At 39.8% G+C, this 18,670-nt stretch overlaps 2 protein-coding genes across 2 annotated transcripts in view; one reads left to right on the forward strand and one right to left on the reverse strand.

Annotated features, from left to right (window-relative positions):
- The first annotated feature begins 1,405 nt into the window (after positions 1–1,405).
- txndc11 (thioredoxin domain containing 11) lies at positions 1,406–13,112 on the forward strand. The gene is made up of 13 exons (XM_075464053.1): positions 1,406–1,713; positions 2,957–3,053; positions 3,414–3,533; positions 4,178–4,275; positions 4,673–4,802; positions 4,958–5,051; positions 5,209–5,321; positions 5,433–5,636; positions 7,381–8,071; positions 9,868–10,055; positions 10,202–10,314; positions 10,421–10,501; positions 11,107–13,112. Exons 1-13 carry the CDS (start codon positions 1,589–1,591, stop codon positions 11,594–11,596), a joined length of 2,544 nt encoding a protein of 847 aa, XP_075320168.1. The 5' UTR covers positions 1,406–1,588; the 3' UTR covers positions 11,597–13,112.
- A 3,421-nt stretch (positions 13,113–16,533) lies between these two features.
- mslnb (mesothelin b) overlaps positions 16,534–18,670 on the reverse strand; it is a 28,044-nt gene continuing 25,907 nt past the window's right edge. Inside the window, exon 54 of the mRNA XM_075464054.1 lies at positions 16,534–17,721. Within this exon, the coding sequence (XP_075320169.1) occupies positions 17,633–17,721 (89 nt within the window). The 3' untranslated portion in view covers positions 16,534–17,632. The remainder of the gene's footprint in view (positions 17,722–18,670) is intronic.

The raw sequence follows: 18,670 nt of genomic DNA on the forward strand, positions 1-18,670 counted from the left end.
CTTCTCCGTCTGATCTTGAACCATCTGCAACGTTATAACCTGGAGCTTCCAAGTCACACAACAAGCTTAAAGCAGAAATATTTTGCCAGGTGAATATAGCGAATATCCAATAGTGTTGCTTTCAAATCTGCAAATATTATCTACTGCCTACCCACTAAACAGACGTCGTATGGACGTTGAGATGATGTCTATATTGCGTTTGTCGGTCCATGACCAATTCTGGACCTCAGAACGATGTGCAAACTAGGTCCACTATTTGGATGTCAATGTGTAGTTGAACATTTGAGCGTCGGGTTAGGTCCCTTTTTTGGACGTCTAAAACGGGTGCAGGGAATTGACATGATTTAAGTAATTTATTATTTTTAGTAATAGTATAGGCTATATATATATATATATGTATATATATATATATATATATACATATATAATAAATGTAAAATACCAACATTGTTCTTACCAACATGATTAATGTGATCATTATTATTATTATTATAATTATTAATATTATTATTAGTAGTAGAAGTAGTATTAGTAGTATGAACATGATTATTTGTGATTAAACATTATTTTTGAATAACAGTGATATTTTTGTTTGTTTACATTTTTCTGTTTGTCTTTTCTAAAATAGTGTATTAAATGCAACAAATTGAATAAAGGTGTATTGGGCGGGGGGAAACAGTCAATGCCATTGTGATTGGCTGGCTATTATCAAGAATCATACACTCAAAATCTGCTTCCTTAAGGATTTATACATGTTTAAATTAAGAAATTAATTCCAATTAACCTTTTGAAAAATGGTGCTTCCTCAGAGGGACTGCTATTTCCATGGACATTAGTCTATAAATAGACTTTGGAATTGTCTGTCACATTTTAAGTCTTGTTGTATTATCATAAGACTGCATATCTTATACAGAAGTCTTAGTTAGATTCTGTTTGTTTCATGGTGATTTAATGCATGAATTAATCGGGGACGTATCGTGAATCCCTGTTACTGCATTTTCTTAAAATACACACAAACTGGACGCTCTTTGTCGTTTCTTCATGTGTGTTTCAGATTTCATGTAAATAAAGTTTTCGTGGTTGATTTTAAAACGACTGCCCTCTAGTGTTTGAAGATCGTCGTCGCAGCAAAGGCTGTCGCCGTAACAATCTAGGGACTGTTACAAGTGAGCATGTATAAATATATACGCAAAAAGAATAAAAACGCTTTCTCCGAAAGAATTCTAAACATTTCTATTATTTAGACTAATTTCATTTATCTTCAGCATCAGTCTAGCAAACGTATGAATAATATTCTTAGATTAGCTTACTGTGAAAGTGTTAAGCGGACTGCACGTTTTTAACCACCCGTTGCACTTTGTGGTCACTCCCTGATACCGTTGTTGCGGAAGTGAAAAGTCTACGTGGGGAAGAAAGGTTGGTCCGGCTGTATTTGAACACCTTGAACTCGAGTCGTACTGATGTCCAATCCAGGTCAGCTCTCTTCCCAGACAAACCGGTCTTCCTCCTCCTCCCCAGTTAGGCTAATGGATGCGCTAGGCGGTATCCGGGGCGTATAAATGCACCGGAGAGGTGACGACAGGCTGTAATGCTGCGCCGGGTGAGGCAGTCTCTCCGGCAGGTGCTGTTTCTGATGGCCCGGAGACCGGATCTACTCTGCGGGGCTATTGTGCTCAGCGTCCTGCTCATACTGGCGGTTAAATTCACATGCAGGTAAACAGGATTTTTCTCTGTTACGATATTATCAGTTTGTTTTTTTACACGCACTAAACACCAATGATAATTAACGCTATTGTTTTGCTTCAAATGTCGCTTGTAAGCATTATTAGGTTGTAAACTACCTGCTCAACATCTACTGTAAATGTAAATCTAGTGTTTTATTTAAGCTGTGTAGCTAATCTGAAACTGACCTCTACTGTCAAACAGGAGGATTAAGCGATGCTTTAATTGGTTCAAACAGACTTTTCCATAGTATTAGTTTTGGGGTACTTTAACAATACTTTAACAATGATTGCCCAACGATACAGCACCGTGAAACAGAGCTGGTGAAAAGATTTGTTTTAGTTGTGCAAACATGTTCAATAATTCTGCTGCTACTTGTAGTAAATATATTATAAATTGGATACATGGATACTCCCTTTAAATGCTCTGTCCTGTTTTTATTTGTGTATTTTATTTGCATTTTACTGTCCCTGCTTTTGATCTTAATATTTGTCTTTTATCCCACTGTAGCACTTTGAGATTTTGTTGTAAATGTAAAGTGCGTTATAAATTAAATTTTTTATTATTATTATTATTGTTATTATTATTACATCTGAGAGATTCTGGAGGACTGGATTTGACAATATAAGCAGTTTGATTACATCATCTTAACCTTTTAGGAAATATATCAGGGCTTTATTGCATTATTATTATTATTATTATTATTATTATTATTATTATTAGGCATTCTTATTATAATTTTTCCTAAAACTGAATTAAAAAAAAAGTAAAGAGAGAGGAAACCCAGAGAAAAGTTGACAATGTCATGCTGTTGTCATCTCATTGAGATTAAGTTATCAGCAGTTTGACAGACTGGAACATAAAAGATCTACCTTTTTCTTTCCTGAAACCTCAGCTAAGAGGATGTGCAGAGTCCATAAACAGATACGGTGTTTTCCACAAATATAATATAGACTTTATATGTTTGTTTTTACGTGAAGGTATGAGCGGCTGTGACATTAAACGCAGCGACAAGTCTGAGCAGCTGCTCGTGGTGGTGGAAACGCTGCTCCCAAACAGTCGTGATTGTCACGTGTAGATTTTGTGAAAGTGAGGCTGAGACCCTGTTAAAGTTTTAAGTGGCCTGAAAAGAGTTAGACTTTAACTCCAGCAGCAGCTAATCCAGCAGCAGAACCACTTTACTGTTTATACTGTCATCTCTCACACCCCTCTGTCGTTTCTTTTCTGTCTGAAGCCGTGCGAAGGATGTGGTGGCAGCAGCTCGGCCTCCTGTGCGGTTCTTCGCTGCCGAGGCCCCGGTAGTGGACCTGTACTTGGGTCAGCTAGACCAGGTGAGATTCAAGAACACAGCGATCCGATGCAGAACGTTAAGTAGTGAGTCAGACATTAACTGGCGTTCACTTCCTAGAATATGCTTCGGTCTGCGTGTTAAATGGACTAGAAAAACAATGGGAGAAAGCTGCAGAGACCGTGCAAAATTCAACACAGTCAGGTGGCGTTCAAGGTGCTGCGCTACCAGACTCTCTTGCTCATGAGTCTTCATTGTACTAAGTTATTATATCTATGCTGTGTGAATCACAGGCTAACCAGCGTTTCAAAGCCGTTTATCTACAAGTGTATGTGCCTAGTAGGAGTCAATTCTAGGTAATGCATAGGTCAATGTACTCATAACAGCAATGCTGTCTCTGCAGGTGGAGCGTCTCAGGAGCATGGCTGAAGTGTCTCTGATTTTCTTTTACGCTCCGTGGTGCGCTCACTCTATGGCTGCCCGACAGGAAGTGCAGCAGGTTGCTAAGAAGTTGGCCAAACAGGTACAGAGCGACGGAAGACATTGTTTAAATACCAAATAGAAAGCTTAACGTACACTCTGCTGGACAACCTAAAGAGGCAGCAGGAAACTTGTTCTTGCAGTGAGAAATTAGCATCTACTGGGGCAGATGGATGTCCTATAAAATGTATAAAGAAATCTAGACCTGTGTTTGAATAGCTAAGTTTGGAAGGGGAATTGGAAGGAGTTTGGAAGTTTGGAGGGGCCCGAGTTTATAGTAATAATCCTGAACTAAAGGTGAAGTTTATAGAAATCTATTAGAATGACAAGAGCACATTAACCCCTTGAATAGTCAGTAAAAATATTGTTAGCAAGATTGTACCTGGCAACTGGATTGTAAATTCAGGCAAATTGATTGATTGATTGATTGAGAGACTTTATTAATCCCCAATGGGGAAATTAAATGCCACCTGGTCATCCACACAGCACATAACAAACACATAGACAAACACATAATAAATAAATAAGAGCTAAAAATATCTTATTACACATATCTTTATTTGCGAATTAAATGGGACAGATTGGAGTCTGATCTCGCACATTAACATCACATACGCTGCCTGTGGTCTAGTTTGGTATGGTTTGCTCAGCTGTGCCTCATTTTGGCTTTCTTTAACACAAATACAGGTGCAGTTTGTGGCCGTTAACTGCTGGTGGAGTCAGGGGAAGTGCAGGAGGCAAAGCCGCCTCTATCAGTACCCCATCATCCATCTTTTTTATAGAAGGTAAGAAAAACCTGAAAGTACAACATCTCCAGGCTCAATCGACATGAAATTATATTTCTTGACCAAATGATTCAAAGAAAAAAAGAAAAATGTCACACAGTCTGAAACAAGCTCAAAATCTTTTCTTTGATAACAGAAGAGAAAATCCAGCTGAAATCTGTGCTTAATAAATCCATTTAGATGGAGTCATTTATCAGTGTTTGTTGTATGACACCTCTTACTTACCTCCCGTCAGGACTGCTGAGTGTGTGTTATGCCGCTTCAGTGTTTTATTTCCTGGGTGTAATTTAATGATTATTTAGGAGTTTTGTAGATGAGCAACAACCTCTCACCTGGAACATGCCTTTAAACACCTGATTCCTCTTTTACAGTATGTCCCTTTTTAATGTTTCTTTAGGTTTGGCCCAATAGAATACAAAGGTCCTTTTGTGGCTCCATATGTGGAAAGTTTCATCCTCAGAGTCATCACACCTCTTACTTACCTCCCGTCGAGAGCGCACCTCAAAGAGTTCCTCGCCTATCACGAGGTATTTCTTAGCTTTTCATCACCATGTTTTTGTCCTGTTGTGTTTGAAGAATACTTTTCTTGTTTGACGTCGTTATTACTTTTACCTGGATGGCTTTGTTGACTGAAGCCTAATCTTCTCTACTCTCCTGTTGATGAGTTCTTGTGTGTTTCCAGCCTCGTGTTGTGGGATTCTTCCAGTTTAACTCCTCCCCGCAGCCACCAGGGTACATCACATACCTGTCCTCTGCCCTGCAGGCGCTCAAAAGGGGTAAGAAGCACACAAGCAGTTTTAAGATTATTGGATTAGGGTGAGGCTTCCAGCAAGAATGTCCACCATTGATAAAAGATGTGGTCACATCACCAAGTACACTGTAATTGAGGTTAGAATGGAAGTCCTTCATACTCTCCCTGTTTTTATGGCGCAGATTTCCGCGGTGTTGTTCGTTTTGGAATCGTGACCAGTAAGCATGTGGCAGAGGCCATCTCTCTTAGAGAGGATGAAACTGTTTATCTGCACAGAAGATTTAACTCCTCTTTGGTAAATAGCATCACTAATGGACACCATTTGAAACACAGAAATGAAAGGTAAATGAAGGAGAATACTGCTTTTTACTCTCTTTTTGGGTTTTTTGGGGTCCCCCCCCTCCAGGTTTTTCCGAGAAAGGAGCGTAACTTCACGTCAGGTGCCATCTGTAGCTGGGTGTTTGAACACCACGAGACTGTCCTCAAGTGGCTGCAGCCCCCAGGAACAAAGTCCCGTCTGCTGGAACAGGAGCTGACGAAAGGCCCTGCACTGCTGCTGTTCCTGCCGCACAATCCACTGAGGTCTGAGCCCAGTCCCATACTACAGAAGGTTAGTTCATTGAATATGTTACCGTACACTCTAATTAACTGCCCTTTTCTATCATGCACAAGAACTCTTCAGAACTTTTCACCGCTGTTCAGCTCATCTTATATTGTTGTCAGTTTCTTAGAAAGTTAGAAAACTGGGACTCTAATTTCCTTGAACCTTATATCTAAAGTTGGAGCAATGAAGCTGAGATGTAGTTAGTTTTTTGTGCCATTTTTAAAAAGAAAATTGATCTGATATTTTTGTCCCTCAGCCAACCTTATAAAGGTATACATGTTATTATTTTCATCATGTTTTCTGTACTGTAGCACCAATACTTCTTTTTTTAGCCAGCATTTCCCTTCATTTGCTGTTGGTTTATTAGGAATCGATAGTCAGGAAAGCATGACTGCATCATCTCTATTTTACTGCCTTTAACTTTCTTTATGGATTTCATGACTGAAATGGATCCAGCCCCATATGTTTCCTGTTTTTTTTTTTTTTTTTCAGCTCTCTGACTTTGAAATTCCTCCCCAGACAAACTTAATGTTGTTTAAAGTTTCAAGTCCATTTTTTAAACATATCTCCTCAGACATTTTTCCTTTTGTCTACACATTGGACCCCATTAAACCTTTAGATAACCAGGATGTCTCTTCTACTAGTCTCAAAAGAAAGATGAGACTTAATTCAAATGACAGAAGTTTCAACTTTATTTATTTTTATCTTTTTTTCTCTAATTGCTTCATGTGAGGCGTGAAGAAAGAGAGTCATCAGTCAGAATGTCTTAAAGCTGCCGTCGGCAGGTTTTCAAAATTCCGAGTCTAAAGTCGGAAAATTCGAACTGATACAACTTTAAGGTCCCTCCCCCAACCTCTACCAAGCTCCAAACCGCCCCCCAAACCCCTCCCCTTCTGTGGATGAGGTTGTGCACGTGAGTTCACACCAGTGTGAGCGCACATAAGCTGGGGACAGACTCACGCTCAGCATGGAAGACATGGCAACGGTGGAATGGGAAGATTTGGGTTTTTCGGCTGCTGCGCCATTTTCGCTAAGAAGCCGATATCAATCTGGTCTCTGACCGGGAGAACTTTCGTGCGCGTGAATGGGGGTAGGGGGGCGGGCTCGATAGCAGCGTGTGCACAAGCTGTGATTGACAGGTAGCGATTCCTCCCCCCTAACGTGATTGGTTAAAAACAGCCGGGAGCGCTCGATTTTTGCAAGCACGATTACAGGCTTTAGACTCAGGGAGCTACAGAATTCGGGATTTTTCCTAAACAGCCTATTTAATATTCTACTTCCAGAATCCCATGACAGTTCAAGCTAATATGACTAAAAAAAAGTTGCCGTCGGCAGCTTTAAGTATCTGTACTCAGTCAGGATGCAGTGTCGATAAGATGAAATGTCTCAGTCAGCTGGACCAGACAACTTTACACAGAATATCCAGTTGAGTCTACAGTATGTGGGACTCGGGCAGGTCGTGTGCAGCTGATGATTATTGCTGCTGCATACTTATTTTGCTTGCTCGGATGTTGCTTCCTACTCTTGTTTTCAGTGAGGATGAGTTCAGATACATCTAGTTTTGAAATCGGTGCCTAAAACAAGCAAGCCGTTGTGATTTCTGCAGCTTACATGTTTGCAACATGTCCTGCCTTCTGCGAGCTCAACCCAGGTGCCACTCTTGAATATTTCCAGAACTGAGAACTCGTCTCCCACAGTCTGATGTCTAGTGTTTGCGCTTCATATATTTATTGTGTGTTTGTTGTTTTAGGTTGCAGACATTGCTGTCCGTTACCATTCCTGTGACTACTCCAGCTGGGACATAAGTTTCGCTTCTAAGTCACTGTGCTGCCAGTCGGTTGTTCTCCCAGAGTCCAGCACAAGTGTGTGTGAGGTGTGCCTGAACCTGTCACGGCTGAGCCTCCCCTCTTCCTCTGTTCGCTGCTCGTTCCCCTCCTTGACCCAGGGAGGAGATGGGTTTCAAACTCATCTACGACACTGCTGCCTCCACCAACTACCTTCTTCCATGTCCATAGAAACTGCAACCTCAATGATCTGTAGCAATTTTTTGAACAGCTACAGTCCGTTCAGTCAATTTAGTGCCTGCTGCAAAAAAGTAGAACCTCAACTCAATGAATCGCAAACCAAAGAGGAGCCAGACATGCAAAGAGTTCCCCTTACACCCCCTTCTTCCTTGATCCCTCCATCCTCCATCTCTCATCAGGAGGGCATCACAGGGCTAAGGTGTCAGACCAACAGGACACTCAGGTTTTATGTGCTGGATGTTGCTCTCAACTGGCCTCTGGCGGTGAGGCTGGGAGCATCAGGAAACAGAAGTGCTTCTTTGCACCAAGAGGCTTCTGCACACGGTGACGGGTCATTCGCAGCTATTGTGAACCTGAAAGATGAGGTTCATTATGTTCTTCACCGCAGCCCAGCAGCCACACTGACAGAGTCTCTGGGTAAGACAAAGACACAGTTACACTCATTTCATTGTGTTTGATGCTACTGGGGTTACAGTGTTGCACTAACCTACACTCAGAAACAAAGGCAGTTCACACAGCTCTGACTGCTGCCTTATGGGTGCAAATCTAAGAAACCCCTTCCACTAAGTTACCACGCTCTCTCCTTTTGATTTAGCATCAAACCAAAATTAGCCAGCAGTAAGCCTGTTACATTTGGCTGAGCAGCTCGATCCATTATTGTCATTGTATGACGCTTGTTACAGAGGGCAATGATTAGGAAAGATAGTAACAGACCTCATTCAAAGTGCAGTTTGAAATGGTCTTAGTAAAGCAGAAAGAACACAGAAACATCCCAGAAACGTGTTATTATCCATTCAGTTTAACATGAATCATGAAAATACAAAATAAATGTAAAAATAAGCTGGTGGCGTGTCTGCTGAAGACGCTGCTTAACAGACCTCGTACCAACTGAAGCTGGTTCAAACTGTTGTGAAATCATCACTGTTGCAAGCTTAGGTTCTGTGTTGGTGCATTGTGCTGCCTCCTCATAACATTCATCCATGGTGTGGAGTTACTCAGTAATGTACCAAACATAGTCCTGGAACACCTGCATTGTGAGCTGGCCCTTCAGTGCACTGAGCTTAAAGCTGATGCTACATTTCAGCTTGCAAAATTAATCAAATTCCTCTTCTTATTATTCCTCTATTACTCCATCTTTGTTTACCAAGATTGTGCTGCTGTAGCATGACATTCAGTGGTTTTCTGGGGTTGCATGTTGGGTATCTTTTCTGCTTCCAGCAGCAGACAGCATGCCACCCCGTTCAGCTTCAAACAAAACGTCTCTTAAAGGGATAGTTCACCTATTTTGACATGAAGCTGTATGACATCCCATATTAGCAATATCATTTATGAACATTGACTTACCCCCCGCTGCGTCCTGTGAGCCGAGTTCCAGCTGAGTTTTGGCGTCCACGAAGCTAGTCCGGCTAGTTGGCTGGGGCTTGAAAAATAAAGCGTCTTGCTTCTCAAAAAAATATGCGTTCAAAAGAGTAATACATTTGCATCACAAAATCGTTCTCGATGGAAAAAGTCAGACCTCACTTCGCTTGGCGCTATTTTTGCCTCCCTTGATATCAATGCGTCAAGCCACCTGCCGATAGCTGCACCTGTTACGGTGTTTGCTGCTCGGAAGCAGGGGACTGCTCGGTCGGCACTTCGGTCTGCACAGTTTACATTGGACGCATTGATATCAAGGGAGGCAAAAATAGCGCCAAGCGAAGTGAGGTCTGACTTTTTCCATCGAGAACGATTTTGTGATGCAAATGTATTACTCTTTTGAACGCATATTTTTTTGAGAAGCAAAACGCTTTATTTTTTAAACCCCAGCCAACTAGCCGGACTACCTTCGTCAACCCCAAAACGAGGCTGGAACTCGGCTCACAGGACGCAGCGGGGGGTAAGTCAACGTTCATAAATGATATTGCTAATATGGGATGTCATAGAGCTTCGTGTCAAAAGAGGCGAACTATCCCTTTAATCAGTTTGTCATGTACGTAATTTCACACATCTAATGTGAGAGATTGTCCCACTGACCTGCTCTTTATTTTTTCACCTTCCATCGAGATATATCACCTGTTGTTACTTCTGCAAGTGTTGGGTTAGTTTTTACCCTTCAAAACAGTTTTTTTTTTTTTCTACTTAAAAATAAGTGACATAGATGTCAACAGTTTGTCATGATTTGTTTGCAAGGTCTTTGTTTATGTCTGTTAATGTGTTTGTATGTCACCATAAAGAGGCCTTCATCAGGAACTTCAGCGCTCCGTACAGCCTCCTGCAGAGACATTTGGTTGGGGAAGAGGGATGTAAGGGAGGTAAAGAGGAATCCAAGCGTCCAGATGAACACCAGCACTCTCCTCCACCCCTCCTCATCACAGAGTTAACCACTTCCTCCTTCCTGCCCTCCATTATGGATCTTGAAAAGGTAGAAAAATGCTGAGGCTTTGACTCCTCCTGTAGTCTACACCCTGAGCACATCCACTCTGTATTTGTTGGTTATTCGGACTCATTAGTCACACAGTGAAGGTCTCACAGGAGCCGTCAGTTCACCTTTAAATGTGTGTGTTTTAGGATGTGCTGCTGTTCTACTACACTCAGTGGTGCGGATTCTGCTCTGTTCTCAACCACGTCATCATCCAGCTGGCAAGATTATTACAGGGAAACCGTGCCATCACTGTGGCCAGGTACAGTTTACCCGACTCTGCGTCCCAATATGTTTTACTACGTTGTTGTAGTTGAATCAGAATTTCCATGAACAAAAATAATGTACACACACTGTCCTTTGTTCAGGGTGAATGTCGCACGTAATGACCTTCCCTGGGAGTTCATGGTGGATCGCGTTCCTTCGATTCTTCTGTTTCCCAGATACAAGTGAGCATAATTACAGAGATGCGCATGGAAATGCACAACTGCGTCTTTTCTCTGTCTGTTAAGTTTTTTTGTTTGTTTGTTTGTTCCTTGCATGCTTTTGCACGGTTAAAGATGGTCTTTCCACCTGCGTATGCTTTTAATTTAAGATAAATAAATTTGCCCAAAGCAGTTATACAAAGATACACACAGTGAACAAAGTTAAGATTGAATACACTTGATTGTCTTAATGTTTTTTTTTTTTTTCAATTTTCTTTTACTAGAACAATATCGTTATTGTGACATTTAGTTTTAGCTATGATTTTATCATAAAAAAGTGTCTTTTTGAGAAGGAAGTTTTTTAAGTCGACCTGTTTTTTTAATCATATCTGGATACTGTTTATCGTTTACATTTAGTTTAGTTTACTGTGTGTCTTACGGCATTTGTCTGGTTTTGTTCATTATTGTTCCATTTTACGACTCCATCTTGGTCACGTGACAGTACGCGGAGACTTTTAACTGTTGAAATAAAGAGTGTCTGGAAACAAAAGAAAACAGAAATATTAAAGATGATGGTTTCAGCCGAGCTGTTGTCACCATTGTCTTCTCTGTTTTTCTTTCTCTTTCAGAAAACATCTTAGCGTGAAGTATCCTGATGACCTTCCCATCACGTTACCCAACCTCCTTCATTTCATCCTGCAGCACTCCGGTTCTGTACCTTACGCAGACAAACCATCTGCTAAAACAGAGGGGGCGGAGCCCGGCGCCGTCCTCCACGCAGAATTTCTCGCACTCCAGCGTGAAGTCCGAACACTGCATCACGCCCGTGAGCGTCTCTCCCAACAGCTGGCGCAGCTGTGGCGTAACAATAGACAACTGAAATTTGACATTCGCAGCATAGAAAAAAATCTGGAGGAGCAACTTCAGGAGAAAAGCCGGCAGCTCGGGGAAGCGGTGAGGCGGCTGCATGAGCTGGCTGACACGTCGGAAACCCTGCTGAATGAGAACACACTGCTCAGGGTCCTGCTGAGGGCGCTGAAGGACAGGACGGAGGCCAGAGAGCAGGCCGAGATGGAGAGAAAGGAGCCAGAACAGAAAAGAAGCCGTCTGGCCTCCTGAGTGCAGGGAATGACGAGGAGAAGGGAGGGGAAAGAAAGAGGGAACTGTGGCACAAAATGAAGGAAGGTTTGAACTGGAGGAGGAGAAAAATAAAAGCTGTGATGAGACCCTGAGAAGTCATGAGACGGGAGGAATCTGAGACTGAAATGAGGTCATGTGCAAAAGGCAGCAAGCCAAATCATCTCCCTCTGAGAGAAAATAAGTCAGGACTCTTGAATAGGAAACACTCAAAACAAAAAAGTGGACACATCCAATGATGAAACACTAAAAAGTGCTTTGAACTTATCTGCTCATGAAAACACAGTAGTTTGTTAATTCAGTACAAACTGTCCTGTTCTAACTTCTCTGCGCTTGCAGAGGTCTGATGTCTGTTTAAGGCCGAAGAAACGACCCGAGTGAACATTCAAAGTGCTCACGGCCAAGTGAAGCTCCACCTTTTTACTTTTAAATAGCAGCATCAAAGTCCCAAACTAATAAATAATGGGGAGAAATAACACTGATGGGTTGAAATAGCTCGTAACAAACAATTTGTGATAATTTCATTGGTACAAAAACGCAGTGATGTTACACTCACTCGTTCAGTCATTTTCATATTAAAAGCCCTTCAGTGAAAGGAAGGCGGCAGTATTATTATTAGTTTTTTGTTTTTTTTTTAATTGATCTGGAGGGCAAAGTGTGAGTATTCTGTTAGAAACAAATGAAATAATGAACATTATACTTAAAAATGTAGTAACTGAGGAACTAAATTCAGTTTCTCCTCTGTATGAGGTAAATGAAAGGACCAGTCTGTTTTTTTTTTTTTGTTTGTTTGCCTTTTTAAAAAGGATCCAGTATGAACTCCCCTGAAGCCCAAGAGTCAGATGTATGCAGATGATTTGACAGGTTTCTATATTTTCTGCAAATTTGCTTTAAAATGATTATTTTGCAGATTTTAGGTCTTAATATGCAACAGTTTTGCTGGTTGTTAGTTTGCATTCAAACCTGTTCTTTTCAGCTACATTGAGGAACTCCTTAGTTTTGACTTTCATACTGTATGAAATGAGGAATATTGTTCTTGTTGTAATGGAGGTTTTCCTCATAATTGGTATCAATTTGTGCAGGCCTTCCTTGTAGTTTTACAGATGGCTTTCACAAAATTGACTTTATGATATAGTGCCGGTAAAACGATGCTTTTATTTTTTGTTTTGTTTTTCGTTTTCAGCAATGCCTTTCAAATTGATGTGCCGGACTAGTGATTAAGGCTTTAATGGCAGTGAGAGAGGGCTGCTTAAGAAACTGAGAAGTGACATGTAATGTAATGTAATGAGCTTCAGAGCACTTAAAATAATCAGTAATTTTTTTTTATTATTATTAGTTGAAGGGGATTTAATAAAGGGTTTGCTACACTGATCTATTTTTACAGAAATCCTTGAGTCACTAAAATATTTCTATGTAACTATTCAGGTATTGAGAATGAGATGCTGCAATTGTTTACATGTGAAATACTGCACCGATTTTTACTGATTAAAAATCTTTCATCCTGTTGCATTGTTGTGTTTGATTATTTTTATAGCAGAGTGGTGGGTTTTGATCACACTAAGTATATAACTTGGAGTTTTTTCATTCATTTTTATGATTCTCATTGTTCAACAGTTGGCGATTTGTAATTTAGCCTCAATAATGACACTTTAAATCCACCTATTTTGTTATAATTCTAATGTAGATCTACATCTGTAAGACAGATGCGTTATTTGGGATGTTTTGTAGGATGTTAAGGCGCGAGTTTTAGAAAACTTTCTTTTCCAGCTTTGATATTTACAATGTTTGGGAAATATTGACACTGTCAATAGACCTGCTGTGTTCAGTGAAGAGTTAAATGCCACAGGAAATTTGGAGCAGCACGGCCATGTGCCGCTAATTCTACCCTGAATGGAGTGCTATCTGTCTTCTCTCAGTGTCATGCTTCATAAGTGTCTCAGAAACAAAGACCTTTTATGCGTTCTCCTATCTAATGGATATTCCCACATCTCGCAAACGCCAGCTACAAACTGGTTTTCCCAACTATTGCAAACAAAGAAGAGCAATAATAAAACAAACAAAAAACAACGCTAACAATAATTAGATAGATGAATTAACTACCCAATTAATAAGTAAACCAATAAAAGACAATGTACCTGAATGGAGATCAGTGATGCAGGCAGTGTGGGAAGCTTTTATTTGTATTTAAATAAATACTCAGGGAGTCTGGGTTTGGTCAGTTAGGTTCATAAAGACAATCTCATGACTCCTGAAGAATCAATTAAGGCTTGCAGGGAAGGTGTGGCCCTGCAGAAAACCCTGAGCTGTGGGGAAACTGTCCGCTCTGAAGCCACAAATTCTCCTGCCCAAACTGTAAGTACTAATTCAAATGCCATGAGATTAATCTGTTAAACTGATTATCTTTGTGTGACTTGTATTTTAGGGGTAATTTTGTTTCGTGTTGTTTTCATTAAGTGCAGAACTGTTAGATACGAGAATCCAGCTTTACTGTAGGTCTGCAAGGCTGACACAGACGTGCTTTGTAATGCACAAACATGTACAAGGCTTACTCATGTTGTGCTTCACTAAGCAGCTTAAAATGGACATCAGACATATTGTACATATTCAGAATGCAGCTCAAATGACAGGTTGAACTATCACATGCTTTGAAATGGTCAAAATTCATCAGATATTTCTACGACGTTTTCTTTATTTGTGTCATGACATGTGAGTATGCACCTGTGTGCAACCTGTATTCACCCTCATCTTTTTTTATTGTCTACAGCAACAATGTCAAATACACAAGTGCCTGTCGGTGAGTGTGTCATGCAAAGACACTTGCAGTACAAAGGGTTGCAACAAAGCTTAAATTCCTTAAATTTCCTTCATTTTTCTTTGCTGCTTTCCCTTTTGTTTGATTTTCTTGTAGCGACAATCGGTCCACTGGGATACAATCCGGTTCAGATTGGCTGTCCCAAGTGCCATCAGACAGTCCTCTCCAAGGTGGACTACTCCTCCGGTTTGCTCACCTACCTTTTCTGTGGGGGACTCTTCCTTTGTGGGTAAGAGGAGCATGAGTATAATTTGCTTCAAGCAAATGCATTATCTGTGGCTTTTGTAACAGCAAAGTACTGCATAAAAAAGAGTCAAGTAAAGTAAAAAGTTCAACGTTTGGAATGACAATTAAAAAGTGTCTTAAGGCCTGAGATATTTTGATAAGAGTTCGCCTAATTAAAGCAGGTGGATAGCCAATATTCTTATTCTTATTGATATTATGTGACTATTCCAACGGTAGTAACCTAACCGAACCTTTTTGTTTTCACTGCACTGTTTGCATATGGAATACATCCAGATAACGTCTTAATTAGTGAGCTTTAGAGGAGCTTTTACATCTTCATGGCCTCCTGCCTTGAGCTCCATTCACAGAGACATGAGATAAGTATAATTTCCCTGTTTTACTCACAGAAAAGAAGCAGATAAGTACACTTCCCCAAATATTAACTTATTCCATTTAGCAGAAATTTGTTCCATAAGCCTTCAGATTAAGCTGCGTGTTAAAAGTAGCTCTGACAACACTTTCCAGGAGAGTAACAACAAAAAGCTCGGTACAAAAAGTTGTTCCTTCCAATCCCACAAATTCCAGAAATGGAGCTATATTGTATGTTCTTATTAGCTTTTTAAAACGTTTTTTATGTATCTTTGTTAAAACAATGCCCAGTGTGCATAATGTATATCCTTTATTCAGTTATTCTCTGGCAACAAGGGGGTTCCTAGCCTGAGCAAAATGACCTGCTAAACGGAGAACTGACATGGCAAAACTGATGCACGGTTGTAGTTGGGGGCCTTATTATTAAAATGTACTCAAATGTGTTAACACCCTCTGCAGATAAGGGTATGATAAACCTAAAGAGCCGATAAACTGCAAGTGTCACTTAAAAAGAAAATGATCCTGTAAAAACAGAATGTGGTGGTGCTCTCCCTTTTCTATAAAAGCCCGTGTGACTCTGATTGGCCCAATAAAATGATCAGACTCTGCTCACCATTTCATATCAACTCTGCTAGTATTCAAAATTTGAGGAAACTTTGAATTTAATTTAAAAAAAATTGAAGAAGTCCTAAAGGATAGGTGGAGTCCTCAAGATTTGTAGTTATTTAATTAAATAACAAACCCTAAAATACCATTAAAATGTTAACAAAACATTTCTTTATCTCTATTGTGTCAGATACTGGTGCTTAAGTCATTATGTAAGACAGATCATAGAGACACCTAACATGAGTGTTGAAAAAGCTGCAGATTTAGATAACTAAAGGGAAAACTAGCTGTTAAAACCTTTTCTGTCATTTTTCAATAGATTTTTTAATCTTTGGATTTGAGAAGATCATAACAGTACCTGCTGTCTTCTCCAGCTTTGTTTTAGGTTGCTGCCTCATCCCGTTCTGTGTGAGCCGTCTGAAAGATGCCAAGCACACCTGCCCAACCTGCAAGACTGTACTTGGGGTTTATAAACGCTTGTAGCTGATTTAGAAGCTCAGATGAACAGTCGATTCATCAGTTTACTAAGATAAAAAAAATGTAAAATCATGGCTGTTTTCAGATGTGAACTTTATTCTCCTCTTAGTCATAGATATTAGTTTTAAGGTTACACCTTAAGCTCTGAGAAATGACCTTTTTTTTTACTCTTTTCTGACATTTTACGTAGAAAGTGATTGATAAAGAAACTAAATGAAATATGAACTAATGAAAAAGAAACAATGCAACACATCAATAAAGCAGGCTGAATGAAACAACTATATTCCGAATATTTTGTTATACCGAATGTGACACTGTTAAAAGTTGACTTACACTTCTTGTTTGGTCTTTTTAAAGCTACAGTGTGTAATATTTAGGGTAAATAATGGCAGAAATGTGAAACCAGACAGCACAGGTTGTTCTCTTCACCACCATGTTTTTTACTGTAGCTCAAACAAACAGAACAAAAGACTTTACAGGGTGGACCTTCTGCATTTTTAAAATTTTGCACCCGCTGTAGTTTCAAACCAACTTAAAGCTCATAAATACTGTTATTTCATCTCACAAAGTCGCGCTGGAGTCGCACAGCTCAAATGTGAATATTCGTGACGATTTTGGAGCCACATTTTGTTTTCTGGTGCTAATGCACAGATGGAACTATTCACCTCTTTCTTTTTTCTTTTCAATTGAAATAAATTGTGATCAAAAACTGATATTCATTAGATATTTATTAGGAATCGTGTAAAGTACTCAAGGTAGTTTGCCCCAAGAAAGCGTCATCTAAAAAGGGATACAGCCACACATATACAGCAGAAACTGTAGACTTCAATTTCCTGTCTAACTTGACAGTATTTAACATGAACCTGCTGAATCTAGCAGTGATTGATCCTCTTACTGAATAAAACTAAACAAATTACATCGGTAAATTATGAAGTAAAAGCACATTCAAGTGATCCATGAAAACCAAAAGCTAAGACTGCTCCGAACACGTTATTATTTTATGACACATAGTCTTGCTCGTTCATCCGCCACAGGCACCACAACAGTCACCTTCCTTTTTCAAACTAATCCTTCTTCAGAATGCTGAGTTACTTTTTTGAGCATCAGAGACATTTCTTATAAGCTTCCAGCGCGTTTTCCTCCATCCTCCTCATTGCTGTAGCTTGTGGTCTCTCCGTTGATGCAAAGGAAAAAAAATGTGTCATTTCGAAAAGAATATAGAGCTAAAAATAACTATAATGTGCCCCCTTTCACAAACGAACCAAACCACAAGCAATAAGACAATACAAATCAAATGTATGATCTTAAAAACAACATGTGAAAAGTTTTCAGAACAAACAGACGCGTTGATTCTGGAATCAAAGACACAATTTTCAAATATCTTGTGTAATTGCACATTCAATATTTTCTTTACAGTAAGCTACGGCACATATTTGACAAAATCTCCTTCGATAAATCATATAAACATTATTTCACCCTGTAAATGAGTTAACCTTAGTCAAATTACAATTACTAGACCCTGTCTCTCATCACATGACGATCTGCTGAGAAGCGATGAGGAGTGTGAGGATAATAAGGAAGGTGAAGCCCCCGTCTGTTTGGCTGCGGACACCATTACCTAAAACAGAAACACAAAATAACTTTAGGGATCAGCAACACCATATTTTAAGGCCTAAATGTGGAATCATTTCTGTTCATCTACTGTTAGCATAAATCATTAACTAGATTGTCTATGGCTTGACAGTATGAGCTCTCATTTGATTTATTTACACCTATTATTTGTTTCCCACCAGTAAATATGAATGGACTAGACTTCAGCCTACATGCATATTAAGACAAAGCCTCATTAATGACAGAGCAACTTCATTTTTACAATAAATAAAGTATTTAGATATTTTTTCAGTTTGATAGAAGATGCTATGGAAACCTGTCACTGACTACATTTACATGGACATAAATATTCCGATTATGCTGTTTGGGACGAGTTGCACATATGGATATTCCATTCATATTCCCGTTAAGGTTTCACAGAATATAGTTTGATGAATGACTCATGCCCACATTAAGACCCACAGAGCCACTGTGGTGTTTGTGCTTATCCTAAGCCTTCATTACATCTATATCCGTCAAAACACTGAGCATTACTGCGTCTCCTTTTTTCCTGCAGCTCTCCTGTTCTGCACAGTCTCTGGAGGAGCTTAGTGATCACATGTGTCAGGGTTGGGGTGGGGGTGGTAGGACACGGATGCGGACTCGGATGTAAAAAGGCAAAACTTGGATTTATTCACAAGAAACAAAGTTCAAACAAAAAGCGCGGCTGAGCCGGATATCAAAAAACTTAAACTGTGGAATAAAGACTTGAATAATAATTGTGACAAAACAAAACAAAAGACTTGACATAACATGGATAAATACTTAACTCAGCATGGCATGGCATGAGGGATACTGACGGGTAGGATCTCACAAAAAACAATGAGGAAACCTGAAAACTAAATACTGTGAGTGATAGGTGAGTGAGTGCAGCTGAGGGAAAAAACAGGTGAAGTGAATGAAGGTGATGGCAAAGC

Source organism: Odontesthes bonariensis, chromosome 4 (assembly GCF_027942865.1).
Source record: "Odontesthes bonariensis isolate fOdoBon6 chromosome 4, fOdoBon6.hap1, whole genome shotgun sequence".
Taxonomy (NCBI): domain Eukaryota; kingdom Metazoa; phylum Chordata; class Actinopteri; order Atheriniformes; family Atherinopsidae; genus Odontesthes; species Odontesthes bonariensis.

Coding starts and splice junctions, on each gene's coding strand:
- txndc11 (XM_075464053.1), top strand. CDS start 1,589: ATGCTGCGCCGGGTGAGGCAGTCTCTCCGGCAGGTGCTGTTTCTGATG. Junction 3,054..3,413: donor ACTTGGGTCAGCTAGACCAG/GTGAGATTCAAG, acceptor CTGTCTCTGCAG/GTGGAGCGTCTCAGGAGCAT. Junction 4,803..4,957: donor AGTTCCTCGCCTATCACGAG/GTATTTCTTAGC, acceptor GTGTGTTTCCAG/CCTCGTGTTGTGGGATTCTT.